The 27,584-nt window shown below is 41.0% G+C and overlaps 1 protein-coding gene across 1 annotated transcript in view; it reads right to left on the bottom strand.

Moving 5' to 3' along the window:
* Positions 1 to 4,548: 4,548 nt before the first annotated feature.
* The window catches only part of faf1 (Fas (TNFRSF6) associated factor 1), a 57,260-nt gene continuing 34,224 nt past the window's right edge, over positions 4,549 to 27,584 (bottom strand). The window contains exons 13-19 of the mRNA XM_047587633.1: positions 26,518 to 26,672; positions 21,958 to 22,094; positions 21,779 to 21,867; positions 16,361 to 16,441; positions 15,866 to 15,943; positions 12,523 to 12,738; positions 4,549 to 5,490 (exon numbers count right to left, since the gene is read on the bottom strand). Coding sequence (XP_047443589.1) covers positions 5,407 to 5,490; positions 12,523 to 12,738; positions 15,866 to 15,943; positions 16,361 to 16,441; positions 21,779 to 21,867; positions 21,958 to 22,094; positions 26,518 to 26,672 — 840 coding nt within the window. The 3' untranslated portion in view covers positions 4,549 to 5,406. The remainder of the gene's footprint in view (positions 5,491 to 12,522; positions 12,739 to 15,865; positions 15,944 to 16,360; positions 16,442 to 21,778; positions 21,868 to 21,957; positions 22,095 to 26,517; positions 26,673 to 27,584) is intronic.

The following is a 27,584-nucleotide window of genomic DNA, read 5'->3' as shown; positions in this document are numbered from 1 at the left end:
AGCTTGATTATTATGAATAAAAGCTGAATTTTATATGTTGGGTAAATAAACTAAACAGCGCTTCCAGCGTCAAAAACAGATTAATACATGGTCTTCTGTTTGATTTCTGTTCGAGATTAAATCAGAAATAGAGAGAAAAATAGCAGGAATGTATGGTTTCACATTCCTCCAATAATCTTGTTAAAAAAAAAACAAAAAAAAAACAGACAGCAGCGTGTGGCAGTTGATTGGTGAGCTGGTGAATAAAATCGTCTCTCATTTAGCGACGTTAACCCAATGAAACTAGATAATCTCTATTGACCTGTGTAGCTCATGTCATACAGGAGGAGGTCACATGTGGCGGGTTTAATTTTGAGGGGTATATATGACAATGAAATGCATCAAATTACAAGAACACAAATTAAATCAGTTTATGTATTTGCCTCATTGGCTTGTTCCCCCTGCAAGTTATTTGTTAACTCCTACATTAAATTGTACATTATCTCAATTTTACCAAATTCGATTAAAATGAATTTAATTTGGCATAAAAAAAAAGGATGAAAAAGGATCTGGGCCTTTAGACATGTTAGTCTTTTTTCGTTGTTTTTTGACAAATGATGTCCCCTCTCTAAGCCATTTAACTTTTAATCAGATTAGTTACATGCAAAATGTGTTTTGTTTTATCAAGATAAAAACCCAGAGTCTTTACATGTCTGTTGTGTGATTAACAAACAGATCTGTGAAGCCAGGGAGACAGAGAGGGAGAGATGACCCTCCCTTTGTGCCCACCCAACAGTTTAAGCTGCATAGATTCTGTTTCTTTGGGAAGGGACTGCATCTCTGAGAAAGTAAACTTGGGGTGACCTTGCAGGTTAGGCCAGTCTGGGGTGTGGGCGAAGATCCTGGGTTTCAAGGAGCCGCCGTGCTCTGAGATCTCAGTGGGTCCCACTTCAAAAGGAAGGAGGACAGATCACTTGTGTCAGGAATTTTGTTCCCTCGCCAGTGGGCTGCATTCTTGACCCTGGTGGAGCTGGTTAAACATCATGGGCTCTTTCCTCTTTTGTCGCCAGAGAATCAAGGCAGCAACCTGATGTTGCCATCACTGAATCTGTGGCCGGGGAAGCAGGCAGAGTAAGCCCATTACCACATGAACGCTTTCTTGCCCCCTCACCCCACCCCACCCCCACCCTGTTGTCAGATTTAAGAGGCGCTGGTTAAACAGACACTGATTAAGACATCCAAAGTTTGACTATGAAATATGGAAACAAAACCACTGGATAAACAGTGTGCTCACTGACATCCTGATTTTCATAACTGATTCATCTAATGATCCGTGTAATACTTTGTCCACATTAGGTGTGTTGATAGCAGTGTCATCTTTTTTGCTTTTTTTTTTTTTTCCTGGTATGTTGTTGATTATTTATTAGGTCATTTTTGTTTTGGTGAGATGAAATGAAAGATGAAAAAGGGCAGGTGTCATATACCTTTTTATCGGTTCCATTTAGCTGTATATTGTCTGTAATGTATGCATGTGGAAATGGACGGAAAATAAAATCTTTAATGCATAGATTTTTTAAATGAAGTCTAGAAAATGGGGCCTAGAGGCTTCTGTAGAATCCGGTCTTTGAATTTCAAGTCTAACCTATGTCACTGAAAGCCTGTTGCACCACTGTCAAACGTCTTTCCTCACACAGTTAGAACCCTTTTCCAGCACAGCAGAAACAACTAGTGACAAGTTTGCTCAGGTCTAAGAGAAGGAATATCATTATGTCTCACTGGCATTTCCGACTGCATCACCATCATCAGCTGTGAACGTACAACTGAACATGCTCGTGCACATTAAAGTCAAAATGCTGCACGATAGAAACTGTAATCTCACAGTTGAGAGGAGCTGCGCTATGCGTGCAGTTGCCTGAGGTATACACTCTGTGACAGAAGAGCGGAGATGCACCTGCCCGTCTCTTTCATAAACACACTCGACTCGACGCACTGAGCTCCTCACCCTGTCCTGACCTCACCCTCGCCCCGAGCTGCACGCGTCTCTGCAGCCAACACGCACACGTGTGCGCGCACGCACACACTACGCTGCAGCCAACTCAAACATCTACTGTATGTGCACCATAAATCTAACTAATACAAATGTCATCCATAGACATTTAACTTTTGCCCTTAGAGCTTCGTCTTCTTTAAAGTTTAGCCTCAACTAGACTGAGCTCCGACTCCCACTGGACACTTTCAACGAGCAAGCCGCCGCGCTTCAGGGCCAAGATAATGAGATAGTCAGTTTTAATCATCTGTCAAGACATCACGGTCTAATCACTTTTAAACTTTAAGAGCTTATTGTATCACAGGGTTTACTTCTGAAGTCTGAGTCATATTGAGCGTAGGCTGATAATGTGAAGCCTTCAACACACCTTATCACCGCCAGCCTGTTGTTACCTCTGTGCGGTTGAACTAGGATATTGTTTAGTTGTATCCATCTTATCTTCTATGTGCACTTGCTGTAAATCCAGTCAGTGCTTCTCAAGCAAGTCAAACTTCCTCCTCTGTCACTTCCACAGGTAGTGTTAGTGCCTCCTCTGTGACTCCCAAACAGAGGCCCCTGAAAATGCAGCAGTTTGCCACAATACACACATCACAACTAACATTAAAATAAGCTACTGAACCTTTCTTTGCATTTTGGCAAGTTTTTCTCTGGAGTCCAAACCAAACACTTTTTAAATCAGGGTTGTTGCGTAAAATGCCTGAATTTGCCTTCTTTCACAATTCTGGAGGAGAATTATTAACTAAAATGTGTCTGCTCCTAACACAGAGAGACAGGATGATTTGTCCTCTGGTATTTTTCTCTTAAGCCTTCAGCAATATCTCCTGTCTGGTCAAACCCCTGGAAGTGTGGCTGGCTGAGCACATTAGGTCGACTCATTGCTTGCGTGAGAATCAAGACAAGTCAGACAAACACAGACTTGGGATCATTCCCATCACAGTCAGTGACCGTGTTTCGCCGGAGTAAAAGAGGAGCCATAGGACCTTTAAAACAACCTTTCATACAATTAAAAGACTAAAACTCCGTCACTGTTAACAAGCTTAGTTAAATATATCTGAGGTGTTTTCCTTTGCTGTCCATTAAATGATGAGGACACTTTTCTTTGAAGACACATCATCTTCACACATCAGCATCAGGTGAAATTCACATTAACGTGGAAAATGAAAACAATTAATTCCCCAAAAAACTTTATGCCCTCTAACGGCAACACCTTTTCAACCAAATACACTATAAAAATGAAACTAATGAAATCGTGTTCTGAGTTTCTCTGTGTGCTTCAGTGTTTCCTGTTAACTCACTGTGGAAAATAAAAGCAGAACATTTAATCTGTGAAATGGTCATTTAGAGCATTCCAGTGAACCCCTACCCTAGTGTGTTTGTCCTTCCTCATGAAGTCTGTGTCAGCGTAAACCAGGTCTAGGTGTTTATTCATGAGGGAGCAGCGTTTTGGGCCTGAAGCACTTTGTTTATGATGCTTGCTCTACTGGGGTTCTCAAACTTTGCCTTTAGCTGACTGAGGAGCCCTGCTACAGATGGAGGACTAAGCCTTCGTGATCTCTCCTCGCTGAAGGCAGGAAATTAGTCGCGGTGTGTCTGATATTACCAGGTGGTGTGCGAGTGAGAGTATTAAAACATTTGTTAAGGGAAGTATGCAAAAGGTTCCTGTCGCTACAGAGATGTGATTGTGCATATCTAAACTTTGGTATCTGTGAAAAATGAAAAGTGGACAATCAGGGCCTGACTGGCACCATGTTCAGGTTATCTCAGCTGCAATTAGACTGCGATGTGTTCTGTAATCCACAGATTAGACCTGATTAATAAGGTGAACATCACTGCACACACACGCTAACAGCTGGTCAGGGCCAAGGCAATATTCCCAGGCAGTATGAGTATAATTTTGTCCTGCTGTGAAAAGTTGACTTGACCAGTGATAGTTCAGCAAGCGAAGGACCTCACAGAATCTATACATTAGGCACTTTGATTAAACATGCCATATTACACATCTTTGTAATGTACATAGGAAAAAGATTAAAAAACGTACTACTTCTACATTTGGACGTGGTAGGTTGGTGTATATTAGGGGTTCACAAATGGTTATAGCTTATACCTTAGAAACTCAGTAAAGCAGTTGTGGGTCAGACCATTGTATTTGTATTTTGTAATTTGGATTACTTTTCTTCTCATATGGAATTTAGTTGAAATTCCTGGTGCCGGTTACATCAACAAGCAGAGTTAGCCAACAAAATTAGCAGCCAGCTGGTTATTATGAACAGTGAGGGAATCATGCTGGACTCAAGGAGCCAGTGCCACGTAATTTGTAAATTACTTTTTTTCTATATACTATACTAATTTCAAGGTCCGGTATAAAATACTCCATATCCCATCCACTCTAGAAAACTTAAAATAAAGATTTATGCCTTGTTCTTTATAATAATCCAAGAAAAGAAGAGCAATCATATAAACAAGGAAAACATGTGCGTGCATGTGTGAGACAAGCTACAACAAATTTTGAGGTGAGACAAACGTGATGTTCATATTCATATATTTTATATAATGTATATCAAACTAAAACTAATACAGCATCAAACTTAAAAAGATCCAGAAAAAAAAAGAAAAAAGAAAACTGAGCAATCTATTGGCTTGTGGAGCAGTGGATGTTAAAACCAGGGGAGCAGAGATCGATCAGGTGACCCATCAAGTTCCATCCCCACAGTAGAGAGCGGACGGAGAGAGGGTGCAGGGGTGGAGGACAGGGAGAGGCAGAGGAGGGAGGGGTAGAAAGTGGGATTTGGGAAAGGTTAAAGGGAGGGGGGGAGTTTTTTTTTTTATTTCAAACACAAAAACCATGTTCTAAAAAAGCAGCCTTGTTGTGTTTTATGAGGAAACGTGGGAACAAGTCCTCGCATTTGTTTTTTTTTATTTTATTTTTTCCTGTGACAACATTTGTCTACTCAGTCCCTCAATGCTGTTACCATACTGTGTTTGTGTTGTGAGAGAAAACCTTGACACAGCAGTTTGAGAACGTGAAGTGGTGAAATGTGTGAAGAGTGAGAGACGAGAGAGAGTTTGAGGAGGTGGATGTTTGGCTGTGTGCTTGTGATACTGTCTTTGCTCCTCTGTGCAACACGTGTACACGAGGCATTCCCGTACCACGACCAGGCCGAGGGCAGAGAAGCTTACTTGCACTTGTGTGTCACTGGATGTGCATGCCAGTGTGTTTATGTAAGTCTGAGAGGGGGTCGTTTATGTGTGTCTGTGTGGGTGTGTGTGTATGTGTGTGTACTGTAGGCCCAGACTGGGGGGAGGGGGGGCCCATGCTCGGTGACTAGTGTGCGTCCAGCCAGTTCATCAGTCAGTCCTCTCAGCTGTGAGAGGGGGCAACTCTACTCCTTAGCCTCCAAGAAAAGTGTCTCCTGTGGAAACAGCTTGGCCTCCAACAAAGTTGATCCTGGGGCCAACTGGGTGATCTGAGAAGAAATAAAGAGAGGCAAGAACAGGAGGATCACTTGTCTGTCACTGAACAAAGACTTGATGCACCGACTGCAACTTATGATCACATTCATTAGTGGTTTATAGGGAAAAACTGAATCCTAATCAGAACTTTTCTTGATGAATTCAACCAACAAATAAAAAGTATTAAAATATATGAAACTGAGAAAATCAATAAAAATGTACCTATTTAATTATTCATAATTTATCCATTTAATGTCTATTATTCACAGTGAGGAGCCATTTTGAGAAAACTACAACAAACCTGAATCAAACTTGGTATTGTGAAGCGGACACATCTTTAATTCAGTTAAATCCTACACCCTAAACTTCTTTTCAGATTTATTCACATTGGCAGAGGCACGGCCTTGGAGCTGCAGCAATCCCTCTGTGGCTGTCTGGCTCTGTGATATATCCCCTGTGATTCAGACTGGAGAACCGTGTAGTTTTAGTGCTGCACTCATTTAATGTGTGTTTGCAAGAGAATGTGCACGGTGTGTATTATTCTAACATCATGTTTTAAAAAGCCTGAGCAGTAATCCGAGCAGCAAGCGCTTTGTTTCCCTAAGAGGACCATCAGGTTTGTTTTGTTAAAAAGGCTCCAATCTAGAGCAAACTGATGAAGGTTACAGGACAGGAGTGAGAGAGTGTGCATGTGTGTGAGAAAGTGTGTGACTAGTGGGAACTGGGCAGATCATTGTATGTGTTTTTTGGCTAATAATGACTCCTTTCAGCTGTGACACAGGTCAAACAGAAACATCGCTGACTGTGTTAAGGAGAGAAACATTTATCTGTATTGAAAACTCTACATAACAGCAATTGTCTAAAAGCAGAGAAATAATGCAGTACCACCCACTACGGAGCTGATCGAATTAGCTGACATGAAGGGGGTCTGACCTATGTTTTTTAAAACAGGACAATCTGACTCTCTGACACCCGCCAGCCCTGTGGGCCTCTTAGCTTATGTGAGCTAATCACTAGAGGGGTTGTGTTACACTGGGCCAATCTAACACCTGGGCTGAATGGGCAAGGTGGTGAGACACTGAGATGTGCCCAGGGCTTATCTGATGACTGCTGCATCAGCCCCTCTGATTAGGGATCCTATTCTAACCTCGCGGTGGGATAATTAGCCAGCTCCCTGTACCTGCCGTAAAAGGTCGAAGGGCAAACCAAGCGTAAAGGTCGGCCTCACAACAAGCGGAGCGGTAAACCCAACACAGACTGCTGTAGGGAATGAAATGTGAACTCTGACCATGAACTGGACAACAACTTCACCTACACTCACCTTCTGAAGTGGATGTACCAAGTGTTTTAACAAGTTAGCATTTTAAAAATCATTCTTTTTAAAATGTACATATCTTAATCACACTCAACACATCTCTATGAAAGAACCTGTCATTTTGATTGTGTTTACAATTCAGCTTCACAACAATAATAAAACTAATTCTACTCTCGTCTGTCTACACACTTAAAGAACAAAATCAGTAAGAGCAGAGTGTGTGCAAGGTCTCAGAGAGAAGGTGAGAAATAAAAAAAAAGAAGCCAAGTAAATTAGGAGAAGGTGAGGAGGATATTTCAGCATCGAACCACCTATCCATCTCCCATGGGTGTTTGGAAATGTCACACCATGTGCAGGCGGGGTTCTTTGACTCCATGTCTTTTATCTCCTTGTCCTCATTTCAACGTGTCATTTAGACACTTGACTTCTCCGCGGGGTCCTGCGGAGCCTGGTGTGGGCAGGGAGGGGCTGCCACATCAGCCTTATGCCCCTCACCTACTCAACTGCCTCGTGGCACAGTGGGAAGCAAGATGCTACGAAGAGAGGCTGTATGTGTGTGTGTGTGCGTGCTACAAACATATTCCATCCCATCAGTGGGGAAAACGACCAACGGGGCTGCTGTGTTCCTTTTCCCACCTCAGGAGTCACAAATGGCTGCCATGTTAATGAACCCGACCGGCTGTTATGACACCATAGCATCAGGTAGGAGTAAATGAGGCTTTTGGGTGGAGCAGGTGCGTGTGTGTATATGTGTGCTCATGGCCTGGATGTTAGTGTGCGCATGGATGTGTGTGTTTTGAGTAAAATCAGAATGAGAGTTTGTGCTCGAAGTGCACCAGGGAGACACAACGGGGAGAGAGCAGCATCTGACTCTGAAAAAGAAAGTAGGGAAACAAGATGCCACACTGACACAGGAGACGGGCGCCATCGGTGATTGTTTACATTGTTATCCAATTAACAGACCATAAGCATGGAGGCATCTGTCAACAAACAAAGCTGTTGTTTTTCTCCTGCTCTGCCTAAGCCATATTCTCTCCTCCTTTGCCTACACAGCCATGCATACATACATACATACATTCATAAGACAGACACAATCTAGCTCTCTGCTTTGCAGTTTGTTTTTAACCTTGAGTCAATATAATTTCATCAGCCAATTTAGATCAAATCAATCAGTTCAATTTTGGAATAGTCTGACTAATTTAAAAGACAAAAAAATCTTAAGATTTTCATTGACTAACTAGCTTTAAAGAAAAATTAAAATAACCGACCAACAGATTTTTTTCTGTTGTTATCAAAATTAAATAAATGGTCACAGTATAAAGTTAATTGAGCTCTATATTCCTAAAGCTAAATCTAACGAAATAATACAATGTTAATCGGACAATTCATTTTAAAACTGGATGTGAACAAAAAGACAGGCAGATATTTTATCTCTCTTCACTTATGAAAAATGATGTGACGTAAAATAACAAGTTAATATCAACCCCCTGTGTATGACATTATCAAACAGCACTTTTCAACACAGTTAAAACCACATAATTAGCACTTAGTGTGAAGTTTAAAATAAATAGCACTTGATTCAAACGAATAAAACACACTGATAACAGAGGAGGCGACACTAAGCAACGCTCTGCCATGAAAGAAAAGAAAAGGAAAATAAACACAGGCCCTCAAGATGTCCGTTTCCAACACAATCAAACGTGCAGCTGAAATAACGCATTTTTAATGAAGCTATTACAGGCCCTGCTATGTTAATTAAAACCAAATAACTTGTCTGTTTTAAACTAGTGTTGTCAAGTGTTTATTTGGCCAATTACAAAAGCAGTGGGAGATCATTATCTGCTGCCAGGAGCGTTGACAGCACGTAGCGCTGGGGCGTGAACAGAAAAGAACTGAGCAGAATACGGTACTTCAAAGGGAGAAATGCACCGCACACACTGGATAGGGGGAGGACTAAAGACAAAAACTGAAAACTGGGGAATTGAGGGAAGGAGAGAAAATGTGCTAGTAAAGCAGGAAAAATAAAGACAGACTAGTTTGGGCTTATCAATATATATTTTAAAGGTGTATTTTATGTGAGTTAAATAAAATGCAAAAAAAAAAATCAGAAAATGGTTGAAAAGGCACTAGAAGAAAGATAATAAGGCTGGAGAAGAAATACTTAAGACGAGGCTGTGTGATGGGGAAAGAGGGATGTGTAGAGGCAGCAGAAAAAGGAGGGAAAAGGGTTATGGAAGGAGGGAAACCTGGATGAACGAGTGGGAGGAGAAGGTTAAAGGTGAGGTCAGTAGGGATAAACTTAGATTGTGATGTTTCCCTGTATGAAGATATATAAAATCCTTTGTGCTAAAATAATAGTTACTGTCTGACGTTTTTTTTTTTTTCCAGTCAAACAGATACATAACATAGCTACACATTTTTAGAATTACAGCTATTTTTTATCCTTGAAAAATCTGTGAATCAAAAAAATATATTTTTGTTTCAAAACTTCCATTTTCCATTGACGTAAATCAGACTTGAGTCAGTTGCATTCTTGAAAAGGACTGACCTTCCAGCCTCTTGTCATATAAATCCATAAAATCATGCTTAATATGTAAAGTACTGTGAAAATAAAACTAAACTTTCAAAAACATTTTTTCAGCTCTCACAGACACAAGCACTTGTCAGTGCTCTACCGTGGACCCGCTCTGTTGTCTCTTTCTCTTGATGTAATCTCAGACTGACTCCATGACGTTTAGATCACAGCTCTGTGGCTTCTACACCATCTGATGCAGGACTCCTTGTTCTTATTGTGCCTTTGTGTTTGACTTTGAGATTCCTTTCCTCATGATCCCTGATCAGTTTTGTTCTGCACTAGATGAATGTGAAAAGTGTTGAAAAATGCAACTTTGGGTCAAGAAGAACTTAAAGCAACCAATGACACTGGACACCACTTTCCTAATCTAAAGATGACGCGTGGTTTGTGTTATATGGAGCAAATATTATAATAATACCCGAGGAAAAAAACTGCAGTGAAACTACTTTCAAAATAAACAGCTGTTCAACTTCCTGTGAGACTTCCTACGACTTTCAGATAGCAGGACAAAGAAAACAAAACACACTAGCATAACAGATGTAAAATCTATTTCAGAACAGAGCACAGCTTCTTCTACACCACTGTTTATTTTTTCTGCATCTCAGGTTTTGTCTAAGAATCCATCAAGCAAATTCTCTGACAGAGCTGGAAGAAGGATTAGATGAAGGTGGAATAGAGTACAGTATCACAGTGAGAAAACTAATACACTGGACTAACAGTGTTTCAGTGCCAATGAACAGCTGGGCAGGAAGAACCTATTGCACATTATTATGACGGCAGTCTAAACATATTCACCGCATGATGAGGGAAGAAGACTTCAGGTTTGTGGTCGACAAGTATCAAAGAAAGAGGTGGAAATTCTTGAATGAAGGCTGAAAACTGAAACACTAAAAGTGCCCCTCCCCTTCCTCAAACTCGCTGACAGTCACGGAAACGGAGAAAGGGTTAGTTCCCTGAGCACGACTAAGCCTAGTACAAATGATGCCAGTGTAAGGCCTGCTGTAGCGCTGAAGAGATAAGCCACTGATACCAAATGTTGAGGACGAGACTGAGTCCAAAAAGAGGAGACTAATAGACATTTATAGGTTGAGCTACGGGAATGTGGAAAAAGCGTGAATCAGTTGAACGGCTGGAGCTGAAGTTAATGGAAGAGTAAGCTAGAGCGACTAGGTTTAATAATAAACAACGTAGTTCCTTCTCATGGTAAATAAACATTACATCTAGTTTGAAGTAAATTTCTAAAGTTGGATCGGGCACAGCCAGTCATTCGGTGCTACAGCTGAGTGAATGAAAACGACAAAAGCAGACTAACGAGGAGGGTAACAGCAAAAGAAAGAGTGACACTGCACAAAGCCACGGAAAACTAGAAAAGGGAAAAAGGTTTCAACAGTTGTGCAGTATTACAAATGCAATAGTGGTCTATCCTCTATCCTCTGATCCTGGCAGAGCAACAGTGAGAGCGTCTGGACGGGATGGAGGCTTTCTATGCTCTCTCTCATTTAATTACAACACAGAGCTGCAGGATTAGACAGGGGCCTGTGTTCACAGCCTCATACTGGCACTACTACCGCGCTGCTTGCCTCCTCTCTTTCCCCAAATCTCTCGCCTTTCTGTTTTCTGGAATTATCTCCCATCTTCTTCTTTTTAATATCTTCTCCACTTGTCTTCTATAGAGAAGACTGTTTCTCTGATTAAATCTTTTCTTTGTTTAAGCTTTTGTCTTCTCTGTACTCTTTCTAACTAGTTCTGCAGTCATCCTGCTCTTCTCGCTTCTCTCCCCCTCTAATCCTCCCATCCTGTTTTTGCCGGAATTTCATCTGCGATGCAGACACATCTTTATCTCTGTCTCAAACACATGTTTACTCTTGATTATAAAGAGACAACTGTGAATCCTTTAAGTGACAAAGTTGTGAGCGGGGCATGTGTTTGCTTGAAAATATTTGTGCATGTGTTGAAGTGTGTGATTGTGACGAAACGGAGGGTGTGAGCTACGCGTTAATGTGTGTGTTACTCTGAGGTGTTTGTGCCCCGGCGGTCTCTACAGAGTAGGATGGCACACTGCCTGGGCAAGCCTACACACACACACCTCTATACAACCACCACCCTCCACATGCACTCCTCTCTTGATTAATGGAAATCCCATTTTTGTTTCCAGCAGCATGGCTAATTAAACTGGTAGTTAAAACCGCGCTCATTAGCTTGATACCGCGACCGAGCCCTCTGGTTGTAGCTAGCTGAGTGCTGCCTAGTGTCAGCGTAAGAGCCACAGAGGATACTACTGTTAGTGCTGACAACTGTATCCTAACACAGTCATAATGTACAGTGTTCGCAGTGGGCTGATACTAATTAATATTCACTGAATAATACACGTGTGCAGGTGGATGGATAAACAGTCAGCTTAACTTTCCCCATCACAGGTGCGAGTAAACAAAGGCAGTGACGCAGCGGCACTGCTGCAGCAAGAATAAGTTGGAGCTAGAACGAAAAAAGAAATCATCAATCAGCCACAACAGATTGTCTGAACTATTGTTCCTGCTGCTTTCCATTCAGAGCTGTTGCTGGAGGTTTAGCTCTCAGGCCCAAACAGAAAAGCCAATTACAGCTGTGGATCTCTCCAGCAGAGATGTTAGCTCTGGCCGAGAACACTTCATGACCTGCTGCTGCCGTTCTGCAGTAAAGACGAATGTAACACTTTATTGTTTGTGGGCAGAGAACTGTGAAGGATTCAACAGAATAAGATAATTCTACTTCCACCTTGATAAAAAGTCTTTACCTCCTGACTTGTGAATTTGAGAGTGTAGAAGTGGTGGGTTCAAAAGCATTTTCACTGTTTTTATGTGGAAATGTTAAAGGCACTTGAGATGATAAGAAATGTAGCACGACAAAGACCCTGGACACAGCATTATGGAGTTAGTCTGAAGATTACATGAAGAGACAGAACTGTGACAGGTCTCCAAAATACCTTGAAGAACCTGCCAAGTCTACTGGTCAAGCGTACTTATAATAAGGGACTTGTAAAGTTAATTGATAAATAAAGGAATATTATAGTTTTTGCTCATGTAGTTTGCAGAGTGCTGTATTCATCACGCATGACCACAAGAACAATTTTACACATGTATCTTTATGTGTTTGTAAGAGAGTAGGTATAACACTCACATTTCTACGGGGGAAGGTGGTGAGGAGCTTGAATTCTTCAAACGGATATCCCTTGGAGGCCACAAAGTCAAAGAGGACCTGGAGCTTACAGCTGCCCAAGAAACGCCTTTCCAGAAACTCGCCACTTGGTGTGCGGATTCTCAGTTTGCTGATTTGCTCTCCTGACTCTTCATCAGGCTCTGGGGGTAGGGCCTGCTCCAATGACAGACGGATTGCCTGAAAAAAGAAAATCCAGTATTTTTTCTCAGTACAGTACGCTGATGACTCTGGATACAGTGTTCAGTGAAAGAAGACATATTTGCATACAGATGAAATGAAGCAGGTTTCACCGGTGCTGCAGTTTCCTTATTTTTTCCCATGAGCATTATCATGCAATTGTTTCCTTGAGTGAAATCAGTTATAAAACACAACATCACCACTTCAGTAAATCTGTTGTGGCCTTTGACCTTAGATCCTCTAACCATTACAAATTTAGTCAAAAATGTTTAAAAGGAAAACAAAGGGCTTTTAGATTATCTTGCACATTTAAACACAAGATACACAACACTGAATCTAAATGGAACAGGCAATGTCATTTAAAGTCACCTCAAACCAAAGACTCAACAGTGACAGTTATAAATAGATGACCATCCAAGTACGTTTCAATGACAAATCAGAAAGGTTCTTCAAGCATCTGATTGCAGCACTGTTGCCTCACACTAATTAAACTATTTTCATGTCCGTAGAATGTTATTAAATTAGTCGTCCTGTGTCGCACCCTGTTCCCTAAAGCCTTGTGTAGCTCTGAAGGTTGCCAAGTAGCATGTCAAAAACAACCAAATGTACTTTTCTTTCAGGCTGTCGCTGTTTGGTTGGTTACATTCACACTGAGTCTGCTGAATATCTCAGTGTTCACTATAACCAGTTTAAAGTCCTGTTTTATAGGATGAGGAAAAGAGAAACAGACAAACAATGTGGAGACATTTTGGACACCCATCGGAGAGGGTGGCTTATTTAGCACGGAGGCAACCATCAACTGTCATCTTCTACAGCAAAGCTAATCAACTCTCCTGAGTTCCAAAAAAAACGTGCTTGAGCTGCTCCCCTGAGCGCTCCTCTTCTTTCTGCCCCTGCCCCTCACCTCCTCCCCCCCCCAGCTTGTTGTTCCTGTTTGGCCAGCCGGGGAGCATATGCTGTGACAACACGCCCCGGCTTTATTTACACACCATAATGCAATTATATTTCATAAGAGTGTACAACAGTAGCTCATTAGCAGCTTCTGGTGTTGGGTGGGCAGGGTAGGGCGCGTGCCGCTCCGCCATCAGCTCCCTCAGGTATAAGGGCTGATGCTGACTGAGTTAAAGGGGCCCCATGGGGACAAACTAACACGCACACAAATAACAGGCAGAAGTGTGTGCGGTGGTGGACATACAAATGCAGTGACAGTAAACCACAGACACAAGCATAAACGCCCACACCAGTGAGAGATAGCGTCCTAAAGAAACCACGGGACGCACGTCTGCTTGAGCCTGAGGCCCAGGTAGCTCCACACAAATAATCAGGAGCATCTCTCCGTCCATTTATCTGCCTTTCCAGCTCCGCTCAGCTAACCACAGAAAACAAACAGATGACGAGTAGGGGGAAGAGGTGCACCTGACAGCCACACAACTGTATGCTAAGACCCTCTGAAGGAGGTAAATAATAATGTCAGCCCACACAGGCACATGAAACACATACACCCCACCCCCACCCCAATTCACCAGCTCCTATATTCATCTCTCTTTTCTTTGCACAAAGGCACAAAATCCTAGAGAAAGCATTCCCACTAGCATTGTCCTCTCTCTGGTGGCAAATGTTTTGGTTGTGCCTGCAGTTTCTATCATACACGGTACAAGGTCACTGCTTCATAAGACTCAACTGAAAACTCCAAACAAGAATATATCCCAATTATAACAGCTTACATGGTAGGCGCCTCAACCTTTCAACGTGAAGAGTTAGTCAACACATGAAATTTAACTGATGCTATAGTAAAACAACGAATCAACAAAACAAATATCTATAAAAGACAAAGGCCTAGCACTTCCCTTGGCTAGCTTTAATGCAGAAAGCGAGTGATACCAAACCAAACCAGACCAGACCAGTGATGCAGTAACTCCTGAAATGAAAAGCAGCATCTTTGAGGAAAATGCTATAAGCTCCGACTCATTTACTCTTTATGTAATTGTTCAGCACCGGTTTGTCAGTATTTAAAAATCTCATGGTTATCTATGTATGATTTGGCCGCACAAGTTAGTTTAGTTTAATTGTTAAAGTGTTGGGTCATAGCTAGCCGTGTGGGTAATTTATTTATTATCACGTTTTCACATTACAACTACTGTTACACGTAGCACTGCAACAAACAACAACAAATGTTATGCCGTTATAAAAGCTAAACACCCCCATTTTACAACAATTATCAGCAACCTTTAACACTTTATGAAACTTAATTTGCCATTGTCAAGGCTGAGCAGCTACCGCTTCATCTTCATGAATATTTAGACAGTAGCACAAGCAAGTGTGTTAACACAGGAGACACCATGGAAACCACGGTGCTGGGGCAAAGAAAACGGATATAAACACATGGTGATTAAATACTATTGTTGTTTAAAATACACAAACATATACACACAGTTCAGTTAGCGGACTACAGTGATATAATTAAGAAGGCCAGTCTGTGGCTCTTTTGTTGTCCTCTGTTTAACTTAAGTGACAAATCATCTGAGCGAGCCAGGTCACCCAATACCTCTCACTGCCCTCAGGCTCTCTGCCGTTGAGTAAACAACTACACTGTATTAGCATAGACTGTATTACAACATTAGTGCCATCCTTGCAGACAATTATTGTTCTTCTGTATGCGTGACATTGTGTCGGCCTGCGTTTGTGTGTGTTTGCCCCCTTTTCACAGACAATAATTGTTTTCAGGTGAATATGTATGTTTGCTTTGGTAGTGTGCATGTTGTGTGCATAGACCAGTGTACATGAATGGCCTCCGGCTTTTGTTCACCTGGGATTGCATACGAGGCTGTGCGCTATACCTCTATAAAGCAGTTAAACAGGACAATACTGTGTGTATGGAAGGTGACATTTACAGGGATTTGACTCGCTGTAATTAGGATATTTAATTCTTCAGTCATAATTGTATGCCTGCACACCCACACTACACAGGATTCAATGACTGGCAGCTTTCATTATTGTGAAGCGAGAGCAACATAAAAAAAAAGCATTGAATCATTGTGTACTGGCAAATATGTGATTGCTGAGTCTTGTACTGATAATAATGAAATATTAATTTGTGTAATTTGCATATGAAATTGATATGACTGACCTCCTTCTCCTCCTCCTGCTCTTTTCTCATCTGTTCTAGGCGAACCTGTTCGGCCTCTTCTCTCTCTTGAGCTTCTCTCTGAAAAACAAGGAAATTCATTTCATCAAATGGGAGAGTAGAACCACTACTCGGTGCAATGCTTCAATCACTCTGATGGAACAATGATGTTTTAATAGTGATCCAAACAACTGGCTTTTCTGGCAACTAAAGTATCTAAATGTAGTGTACACAAATAGTTTTACAATTGTCTGTATCATTGTCAAACGTGCAGTTCAGTCTGCCTCGATTTTCATTCAGATAATTAAAACAGGTATTAAGAAATTGAATCACAATGAAAGTGGTGCTTGCTATATGACACATGTACTGCAACTTAAACAACTGTGCACAGTGAGAGAGTACGAGTTACTGTAAACCTTGACCTTTCAATAAGTTTCATTACTCCCAAGAGCACAAAAATGATGTTAGAACACAAATGATAGTTTCTTTTGAAAATACCTTCTTGCGGTCAGCCTCTAAAGACAAACGGTAGGCCTCATCTTGCTCTCTTTTCACCATCTCTCTTGCTTCTCTCTCATCCTGGGTAGAGGGAGGGAAAAAAAATGCTGAGCCCATTAACAAACAACATAATGTAGAACAGTCCAGGACAAAACATCTAAGCGGAGGTGACGGGTGTGGAAGCCAGAAAGAAGCTGCAAAAGAAAATGCAGCATGTCAAGTGTGGTTAGGTACAAACACCAGGTATGAAAGAGTGGCACCAAAGAGGAATTCATTGTGACCAGGTTGTCATTTACCAGACCCTGGGTTTCTTTTATGTGTCCTCATCTCAGTTTCACCCCCCTTTCTCTTTTATTCTTTCTGCCTCTCTCTTCCTGTTTGTACAGAGGGAAGGGGGCAGGCAGCCTTTCTCTATCTACCTGCTGTGGCTACAAAATGTTTTATAAAGACTGGGACTAAATACGAGTGTCCATTGTGTTAACATTGCACAGCCATTAGGTTTCTATTTTGTGAAGGCCCGTGCTGTGTGCCAGCCCGGATATGGCGAAGCAAGCTTATTGTGATGATCAGAGGGCTACTGTGCAGCCAGGCAGTGTCTAAGCAAAACGACAGTGTGTATTGTTGTATTGAATTGGAAAATGCAAAGATACATTTGTGCTTTTGGCCCACATAATAGATGACATTGAAAGGAAACTGTAAAAGAATGGTAGAGAGGGACAAAAGCATCAAAAGTGGCTACCTTCAATAGACTGGCCCCGAGTCACGCAAACAAGTCACACAGTCAAACTAAATGCATGAAATGGCTTCATATGAAGACAGATGAAGAAAAATGTTAATCTGACATGTATCCGTAAAAAAAAAACCGTAATTTATGGGCCTTTTCTTTGGAGGAAAACTGAAACAGATTTTCTACAACTATATGTTGGCGAGTATTCAACTTGGCTCCATGTGTGCCGTCTTTTAGTGGTGAAGATACACTTAGTGTTCGGAAAAACAGGCTGTCACACATTAAATGTTTGTTCACAAACAACAAAGGATGGAACAAATTAAAGATGTAAATGGATGTTTGTGAAGTGCAATTTAATTTTGGGACCAAGAAGCTCAGAGCTACTAACTCTTACGTATAAATATTTGTTTTAGGGACACATTTATGGGTCATATGAAAAGCCAGAAGGGTCAGATCTAAAGTGTGTAAACCTTGTATTCAGCTTGTTGGAATATGTCTGCTGGTGTGGACTTAAAAGAACTGATTTTTTTTTTTTATGTACAATGATTTGCACAAAATGGTTGTTCCTCCCACACACTGTGCATTGATCAGTTGTGGCTGTTCTTCAAATAAGCATGTGAAATGACCTGAAAGTGACCTGCTGAAAGATGCAGACCGCAAACCCTGCAGTGAGTAGTCATTGGATTACTAACTACTAAGCTAAAACACAGACAACCATAGGAATGACTGGCGAGTCACTAAGGCTGGTTGAAGTCACAATTTGGCTGTCCAGCTGCTCCATTTCCAGACAGACACAAAAGTCACTGTCAAAGTGGAATGTCTGGGCTGGGTGGGTGTCTGTGTTCGTGTCTGAGTTTGCTTTTGGAAAGACAGAGTGAAAAAAAAGAGCGAAACTGAAATATGAACGTAGGAAAAGAGCAAGTGAATTAAGTGCCTGAAAGCTGCTACAGAGAAGATTATTAAAGTCCTGATACTGAGGCCACCAACACATTACGAGTTATTTATTGTGGTTTCATTATCACTTCTGCACTCTACACTGTTTTTGCACCATTATCATGACCCATTTCTCAGTGGTAGGTCATGTCTGTGTAAAGATCACTTTAATTCATTCATTAATTAATATACATATGTTTTCCTGCTGTGTATATATTAAAATGTTATAATTGCTTACAACTAAGGATAAATGTGGGAGTGAATCAATTCAGTCTTCCAGTGTGAATAAGGTCAAGGTAAATAAGGAATGTCCCCGACCTAGTCTTGCCTTGCCTTCAAGGGTATTGCCATCGCTGAATCTTTCCGAGATGGCAAAACCCTAGAAGGTATCCGTTTTTTTAGGGTTGAAAGCAACTTGTGTTTGAACTGCATTTAACATCTGGACTTTGGATTATGTTGAATGAAAATCTAGCTATGTAGTAAAACAAAGAAAATGAAATGTATCACTACGGTACTTGCACAAGTATCATACAGGTATCAAGGGCTTTATGAGACAATCACAAACTCCATGAACATACTCTGAATTCTTCTTGTAACAACCTGTCATTAACGATTATTCCAAGAGAGTCCGAGAGTTACAAAATAGAAATAGCTGTCACTCAGTCGTCAGCAACACCCTAACGAAGCCTTACCCTCAGGGTGTGTGTGTGTGTGTGTACGTGTGTGCGAAGATTTGTTTCTCAAACAAGATTCCCATGACTCAGATCCTATGACTCTCATATAAGTATTGTTCGAGGGTGTTTGGTTGACTGATTCTGTAACTGTTAAACACCTAACACCGAGTGACACCTGTCATCTATAGATACAGTAGTTAAACTGAAGGCAGATCGGCATTAGAAAGACTAACAAGAAAATCTAGAAACCAAATCTAGAACCAAAACCAGTATGTGTGTATCACACAACTGATGTAAGTATGCATTTCTCGGCACTTAAGTGCACATTTGTTAGTAAATTAAGAGGACATAGATTAATATATTTCTATCTAGAAGACTACATCTCTAACTACATCTGAAATGAAAGAGAAAGGACAACATGGGAACTTCAAAATACAGCTGATTGAAAGCCTACATGGATATTAACACATACAGTGGGGGAAATAAGTATTTGATCCCCTGCTGAATTTGTAAGTTTGCCCACTTCCATAGAAATGATCAGACTCTGGTTTTTATGGTTGTTTACTGGTTATGGGTTTAGACAGAATATCAGTCGAAAATGCATAAAAAACACACAATCTAAAAGTTATAAATTGTTATGTATTTTATTAAGGGAAATAAGTATTTGATCCCCAACAATTCACTTAGAATTCAGGCTCCTACAGATTGGCTGGTGCGCATGTGGCACACAGCTGTGCTCAGTCAACTAATTACCAATACTCCTGATCTTAACTCGTCATGTATATAAAGCACACCTGCTCTAAGAATCAGTTTCTTACATTCCAACTTCTACAGCACCATGGGCAAGACCAAAGAGCTGTCAAAAGATGTCAGGGACAAGATTGTAGACCTGCACAAGGCTGGTATAGGTTACAAAACCATCAGCAAAAGGCTTGGTGAGAAGGTGACAACTATTGGTGCCATTATTCGCAAGTGGAAGACCCATAAAAGGACCATCAACTGTCCTCGGTCTGGAGCTCCCCGCAAAATCTCACCTCATGGAGTGAGGATGATGATGAGAAAGGTGAGGGAGCAGCCTAAAACAACACGGCAGGAGCTTGTTAATGATCTGGAAGCAGTTGGGACCTCTGTCACCAAGAAAACAGTTGGCAACACACTGCGCTGTTATGGATTGAACTCTTGCAGTGCCCGCAAGGTCCCCCTGCTCAAGAAGGCACATGTACAGGCCTGCCTTAAGTTTGCTAGTGAACATCTAAATGACTCAGAGAAGGCTTGGGAGAAAGTGCTGTGGTCTGACGAAACCAAAGTTGAGCTATTTGGCATTAACTCGACCCGCCGTGTTTGGAGGATGAAAAAACGTGAGTATGACCCAAAGAACACCATACCCACGGTTAAGCATGGAGGTGGAAACATCATGTTTTGGGGCTGTTTTTCAGCAAAGGGTACAGGGCAACTTCACCGCATTATGGGGCCAATGAATGCAGCCATGTACTGTAACATCTTGGACAAAAACCTTCTTTCCTCAGCAAGAACACTGAAGATGCCTCGTGGGTGGGTTTTCCAACATGACAATGACCCAAAACATACTGCCAGGACAACAAAGGAGTGGCTCAAGAAGAAGCATATTAAGGTCATGGAGTGGCCTAGTCAGTCTCCAGACCTTAACCCGATCGAAAACCTGTGGAGGGAGCTGAAGCTCCGAGTTTCCAAGAGGCAGCCAAGAAACTTGAAGGATTTAGAGACTGTCTGTAAAGATGAATGGGCCAAAATCCCTCCTGCGCTGTGTGCAAAACCTGGTGACCAACTACAAGAAACGTCTCATCGCTGTGCTTGCCAACAAAGGTTTCTCTACAAAGTACTGACTTGTGTTGTGCTTGGGGATCAAATATTTATTTCCCTTAATAAAATACATAACAATTTATAACTTTTAGATTGTGTGTTTTTTATGCATTTTCGACTGGTATTCTGTCTATACCCATAACCAGTAAACAACCATAAAAACCAGAGTCTGATCATTTCTATGGAAGTGGGCAAACTTACAAATTCAGCAGGGGATCAAATACTTATTTCCCCCACTGTATATATCACTCATTTTCTCTTATTTGGAACAACGTGGTTAAGAAGGTCAGGTGTCTTGACAGTGAGGGGTCCTCTCATTCTGTCTCATAATCATCTATAGGACACAAAACGCTGGCAACATTTTTCCGTGGTTATATTTCACTGAGAGTCTCCTTTAATAGTGTTTGATAGTTTTCCATGTTAGTTTTCCATGAGCTGACGTTCTGTACTCAGAGACTACAAACTATATTTGGTGCAGTACAAAACTGCTAAACAGGAATATAATATATATATTATTATATTATTATTATTATTATATATATATTCAATATATATTCTGCTCGTCATTACACATATGCCACAGTTTAACAAAGGCTTTTGGTTCATCCTAACATTTTCAATTTATTTCTTCAACAGACGAGCTGAACAAGAGCTCAGCTGTCACAGTAAGGCCACTGAGCAATTAGATAAATCCATAAAATTCAGAGTTCAGAAACCAAATCTATCTAAACCCAATGTGCTTAGATTATCTGAACCCAAGTTGGCCACAAAGTCATGAGATCCACATCAAACAAATGTCTGACGTGAATGTCTGTAAAAATATACACCTGAGTTATTGGTTGCTATAAAAGTAAAATTCTGTTGGGAGGCCACAGTAGCTTCTTAAACAAAGGTTGACAATAAATACAGCGGACAGATTGAACATTGTCATTAAATAGAAAAAGGGGTTTTTTTCCATTTGAAAGGATCCAAGTGTCATTATGCAAGTAAGCCCCCCTAGTGGTGACTTTAAATAAAATAAAAGCATTTACCACATCTTTAGGAATATAATGACGCTAAGCACAGTTTTATCGTAATGTGCCTGATCACACTACGTGCAGGCCCATCTCTTCAAGCGGGGCAGGGGCCGCTGCAATGAAGCTTTGAACACACTAGTCAAACCAAAATAAATACCTGGTGTGAGTACCCCAGAAGAATCTAAGCTTGACATTATTCCTGCCTTTACAAGCTTCCCTCCAACCTTACCTCATCTTTGATGTCCTCTTGCTGTTGTGCTGTGAAGATCTCCATTGCACCCATTAACCTCATCATCAGCTCATCCACTGTTGTATTGCCTAATGAATAAAACAAATAAAACAAACTCACAGTGTGCAAATCTAATAAAACTGTTGGCATAGTTAATCATTACATTATCAAAAAATTACCTTGAATAACATTTAGAACTTCGTTGGATGTACGTTTGCCCATGACTATAAGGAGCAGGGGGAACTGGTCTGTCTTGTATGTCCGTATAGTCTGTGTTACCACACTGCCAAAGTGTCTTGTACACATGGTGAGTAGTCTGGAAGACAAAGTAATAGATCTTATTTAATACACATTATTCTTAAAACTAAACACATATTTCAAAAGCTGTATATTTGTTTTGTTTTGTTTTTTATTAAAAAAACATCTCTGCATAAACCATAGAGCAACGACATATAAGCATGTACTATGCATAATTATGTTCACAAATATTCATAAAACTAATGGAAATGGAGGAGTATGCTTCTCAGACTGCAGCAGAAAAGAGAAATACACACATCTCGTGGCATTAAGGACTTTAAAACCAATTCTGCATTTCCTTATTCCATCAGAGTGACACGCTATCTCAATTGGAACCGTAGATGAATTAGTATTCCTCACCATATGCCCTGAATTGATAGGGCAGGAGAGGATTTCTTATTCCATTACAAAGACAGAACTTTTTAAATTAACATTTCAGAGAGGGAAAAGGGTAGCAGGCAGCCAGGGCCCCACCAAGCTCCCTGTAAATGTCATAATATTAATGAATTGCTATAGACTGAATGCAAATATAGATTAGCTTTTTCTCCTGCCTTTTAATAAGATCTACTTTCATAACTGGCTGATAAAATAGAGAAGTAATGGAATGGATGGAGGGACAGCAGGTCAGAGGAAGAAGACAGATAGACGGATGCTGCCTGAACGCAGGTGTAACTCATTGAAAGATGAAGTCAAAGCGGAGGGAGCCATTTGCGGACTTTTTATACTGGGAAATTGAGCACTTCTACTCACTGTGGTAATTTTTAAAGTAATAATCAAGACCGAAGATAAGGATGTTTGACTGAAAGTGAAAAATTCTTGAAATATGATCTAGAGAAAACTTTTCCAAATGTCGAACTCTGAGTGACCTGAAACTTGAAATGAAAAAGTTGGGTACCCTAAATCTTACAGATCATTTTGTTCTGACATTTGTCCCTGTTCAGACCTCGACCCAGCCACACCATAACAATAGCCCACAGGGAAACTCTAACCTGTAATGAAAGACCAGAGAACAATGGTCACTAACTTAAAGGGTAACCCAATCTTAAATCTCCCATCAAGCACAAGCCAACCTGCTTAGGGTTTCTATCTCAGAACTACGGAAGTCAGTCCACCACAATGAAAATCACTGTCACAACAACATAAAAATGCAATCTGGAACCACAAAACCAATCAATAGTTAACTACAACTTGGTATAAGACCAATGAAGTACTTGTGAAATCACCTAAAATACAAGTATGAACACAACACTGAGGGCAGGAGGAACACAACATACTTGAGGAAGGAACTGAGGTGAACAGTTCAGCCGTCTCATCCAGCCATAGTATAAATTGGTACAGAATGTATCCTAGACCACATCAGACTAGTGACCTTTAAAAAACCTTTAGGGGCACCTAAATATAAAGGAAACACCTGCATGGGACTTGTAACTAACGCGTGTCTGAGACTCTTCTTTAATGACTAATGTGACTGACAGCTCCTAATTTGTCACCCTTCCCATCTCCATTTTTCACTGCAGATGCACACAGCTAAAATAGTTAATGTTTCCCTGGACTGTCAGCTTGCATTTCATCAAATCAAAATGTGGCGTGCTGATATGAGCAGACTGGTTCGACCTGACATTTGCTCCAGTGAGCAGTTGATGAGTCAGGCTAGTACAGTAGCACTGCAGGGAATATTTTTGCCAGCCACCTGTATGAGAGTGGTATGGGAACCGGATGCTCTGATAGCTCACTGTGTCATACGCACTTTGTTTCAGAGTGAACATGGACATGTTGTGATTCGAAAGTGACATTTTGTTCTCCCTCTAAACCAGTTATGTTTTCAGGCAGGAGAATGTCAAGAGAAGAAGTCAAGTGTGAAAGAACAGGTTTACAGGTTGGCCATCGCTGCCTTTAGCATTTAAATGGTAAATGGTCTTTGCTTTTATATGGCACTTTTCTACCTATTGGTACTCAAAGCACTTTTACAGTCACAGACACATTTACCCATTCTCTCACACAAGCACACACGCATTCACACACCAGTGCCAGTTGCACTGGGAGCAACTGGGGGTTCAGCTCGGGGGGAGTTCCTCAAGGACACTTCGGCGTATGGCACATTCCGGGAATCGAACCGCTAACCCTTCAGTTCGTGGACAACCCCTCTACCTACTGAGTCACAGGTTTATACTTAGACTGTATCAGCTAACGAATTAAAAACAAGCTCACCCACATTGTCATTGCACATTGTAAATCTCCACAAATAATTAGCATTAAGTGACCTTAGTTGCCTTTTCTGAAGCACTTGTATATAATTTGTAATAGTTCTGAAGAATCACAATGCACACACAGCACATACAATCAACATGTGCCATCTGTAATGGCAGCACATTGCCAGTATCAAATGAATTTCCCATGAGAGAGAAATAAACTGGCATCCAATAACCATTCCTGCATTTATGCATAATTAATCTGGGAGGCCTGTGAAAACACACTCAACTAAGCAACAGGCACATTCCAGTATCAGCAGGTTTATCTCACACAAACACACACACAGAGATACACAACAATCAGGATACCTTTCTAACAGCCTGTGTGACTGATGCCAATCACCACTCACTTTGGATCAACCAGAGAGCGTGAGAATGCGGAGCAGCAGTGTATGTGTGAGCGAGTTAGTGTGCACATGTGCATGCATGCGTTAGCAAAGCTGTGACTAGCTGTGTGTGATGAAAAGCTCCAGATGTTGCCTCCCTTTTAATGTGCAATAAAAAGGCCCAGCTGGGGCAAAAAGCAATGGAGGCCAATGGGAGAGAAAGGAGAGTGGAATGAAGGAAGGAGGGAATGTTCTAAAAAGAAATAATGGAGGGTGAGGTCAGGGTGCGATTCTTTCTTAAACGGCTGCTACCAGAGGGCAGGCTTAACTTAGGAGGCTCAGGAGAGAGGGAGAGGTTTGAGGTAATGAAATAAACAGAAGACAAATATAAAAAAATCAGGAATGAGACAAGAAATAAAGATAGGGAAGTAGGAGAGAGCTGAGCCCTGGGTACAAAGGTAATAAGCAAGCCTTCAGCACACCCACACCTGTCATATATTCAACATTTGAACCTGCAGGGACCTGATCATCATGTGGGAGACATTGCAGAGTAAAAGAATTTTTAGTTTTACTGTCCAGTCCAATGTATCGATCATAGTAACTAGACCAATGAGCGTCGTGCAATCCAGTAAATTACCAACACAGGGTCACTGGAGTTAGGCTGCTTTCTGGATAAATGGAGAGATAGAGATGTTTGGACACCAAAGGAGTCCTTCATCTCCCTCTGACTCTCTATTCAGACAGCTTAGTCAAGATTGCCCAATCAGGGGCCTCACCATGCAAACACAACGCCTTTTGTGAGCATGCAACCTCCAAGCTTCAAAAAGCGAATGAAGCTGAAGAAAGAATGAGAAGACAGAGATACAGGGTGTGAGCAGCGGAGTGAGAGCTGAATGCCAGCAATTAAGAACATGTCAAATGGATTTTAAAACGCTGTTTATGTGTCAAACGACGACCGGTCGACACTAACTAATTTTAGATTATTTTATAAATGTTTCCCGTCCACACTGGCAATGCAAGTCTCTAAAAGGTACATTTTAAAAAGCAATGCAACAATAGGGTGCAGTGATTAAAGATAACTACTATGATAAAAGCTAGTAGTGTGTTACAGGCTGCTCCACAAACTGAGAATACTGGCGGTTCAAAGATCCTTCAGCCCACAATCAACCTCCCCCGCTAATGTTATACATTCAATATTCACCTTATTATATACCCATCTGTATTTATCCACTCGTCCCGACAATAAGGCACACACAAACAAAACATAAGGATTAAGTGTGACATCTGGCCGTTGTAGTTCAGTTATTGCTCTACTAAACGTGACACCTGGCAGAAGATGTTTAAAGCCTTATTCCAATTTTAAACAGAACAGGACAGTTTTCTCATGAGCTTCATTCTGAGACCATGGAACACACAGCACCTCACTGAGCTTCCCAACAAAATTCACACATCACAGCAGTTTGAGATATGGCTAATCTTTTGCATGTTAAATTTTGTGTTTACATTTGATTTGGTAACTTCTTCTATGTCCTGTGTTTTTTACTTGGAAAGTTCCTGCTTCTGGACTGAGGCAATTACAAGACATGTCTGCACTCTGGTATAATACAATACAAAATCTGATTTAAGAGACCTTTCAGGACAGATTAAGGTCCAGTTTTTTTGTGCCCATCTTTAGTAGGTATGCCAAAGAATGTGATAACACATTTTTTTCCTTTTTTTTTAATTCAATTAGACTTTGATAAAGGAAGGGATTTGTAACTTCATGAGGTGAAATTACTAATTCATAACATAACTGCGATATGTAGTGAACAAACTCTAATGAAAATAAAATTGTCAAACAGCCTTCTGGCAGACTCTGATATTGTACCTGGCTTTGTTAGCTTCTTTAGTGACGTCCCAGGCCCATGTGATGAAGTTCTGGCTCAGGTAAGAAACAATGGAGTCAGCACACATCATTTGGGAGCAGAACACGTTGCTGAGAACACTGTCATCATTGTGGAGGTAGATGGCAAGCAGCTTTCTCTGTGGAGAAGAAAAAAAAGAAAATGTTTTTTTTTGGTTGCTTTTTAAATTAAAAGTTCATTTAATTTTGTGTGAAACAAAAGAACATAGAATATATTTAGCTGTGGAGGGGGGGGGTTAGTTAAATTTGTGGAAAAGCAATTTACAGATCTAACTTCCAGATTACGAGTTAAGACTCAAGGAATGTAATGAATCGTTGACTAGAAACGCCAAAATTACATTTTTCAAATAAATTGCTCTCAGATCAGTTGTGTGAGACCATATAGCCAGGTGCGGGTGTTTCAACACTGGGACACAATTTCACATTACATGAACATTAAATACCACAGGAGACCATAGAGTGCAGAGCTACCATAACTTCTACAGGCCACAGCAAGGCCACAACTGGCAAAAAAGCAAATACCACGCAAAATCAAATGGAGAGTGGTGTAAATAAAATTTCTCTTGGAGGAGACGAAGCTATGGAGAAAACAAAACAGACAAATCACTCTATTTATTTTACACCAAATGCCAGCAGCCTGTTCAGGTTAGTAGCGGCAGGGCCAGACAATATTGACGAAGCTCCAAATCCAAGGATATTGACACCATCATATAAGCCTAGTAGATTCTCCCTACTGACAATCTAATTAAAAAACAAACACACCCACAAACATAAAAGGTTCCAAAGGACAATGTTGGAAATAATGCTCTTTAAATTACATGTCACTTCGCTTGCTATAAAAGAATAAATAAATACAAAACCCTCAGACCCTTCATTTTTAAGGGGGGCGGCCCTGTGAGGGGGGTGGGTACGGGGTCTGTTTCTCAGGAACAGTAATTTAGCCTACATGCGCCAAAAAGCAAAAAATCTACACAGGGTGTAAAACGTGAAGGCAAGTGAAAGAAAAAGTTGTGCTATACTGTGGCCTGTGT

This window comes from Mugil cephalus, chromosome 6 (assembly GCF_022458985.1).
Source record: "Mugil cephalus isolate CIBA_MC_2020 chromosome 6, CIBA_Mcephalus_1.1, whole genome shotgun sequence".
Lineage (NCBI taxonomy): Eukaryota > Metazoa > Chordata > Actinopteri > Mugiliformes > Mugilidae > Mugil > Mugil cephalus.
Note: the sequence above shows the minus strand (reverse complement) of the source record. Positions and strands in the feature narration are given on the sequence as shown.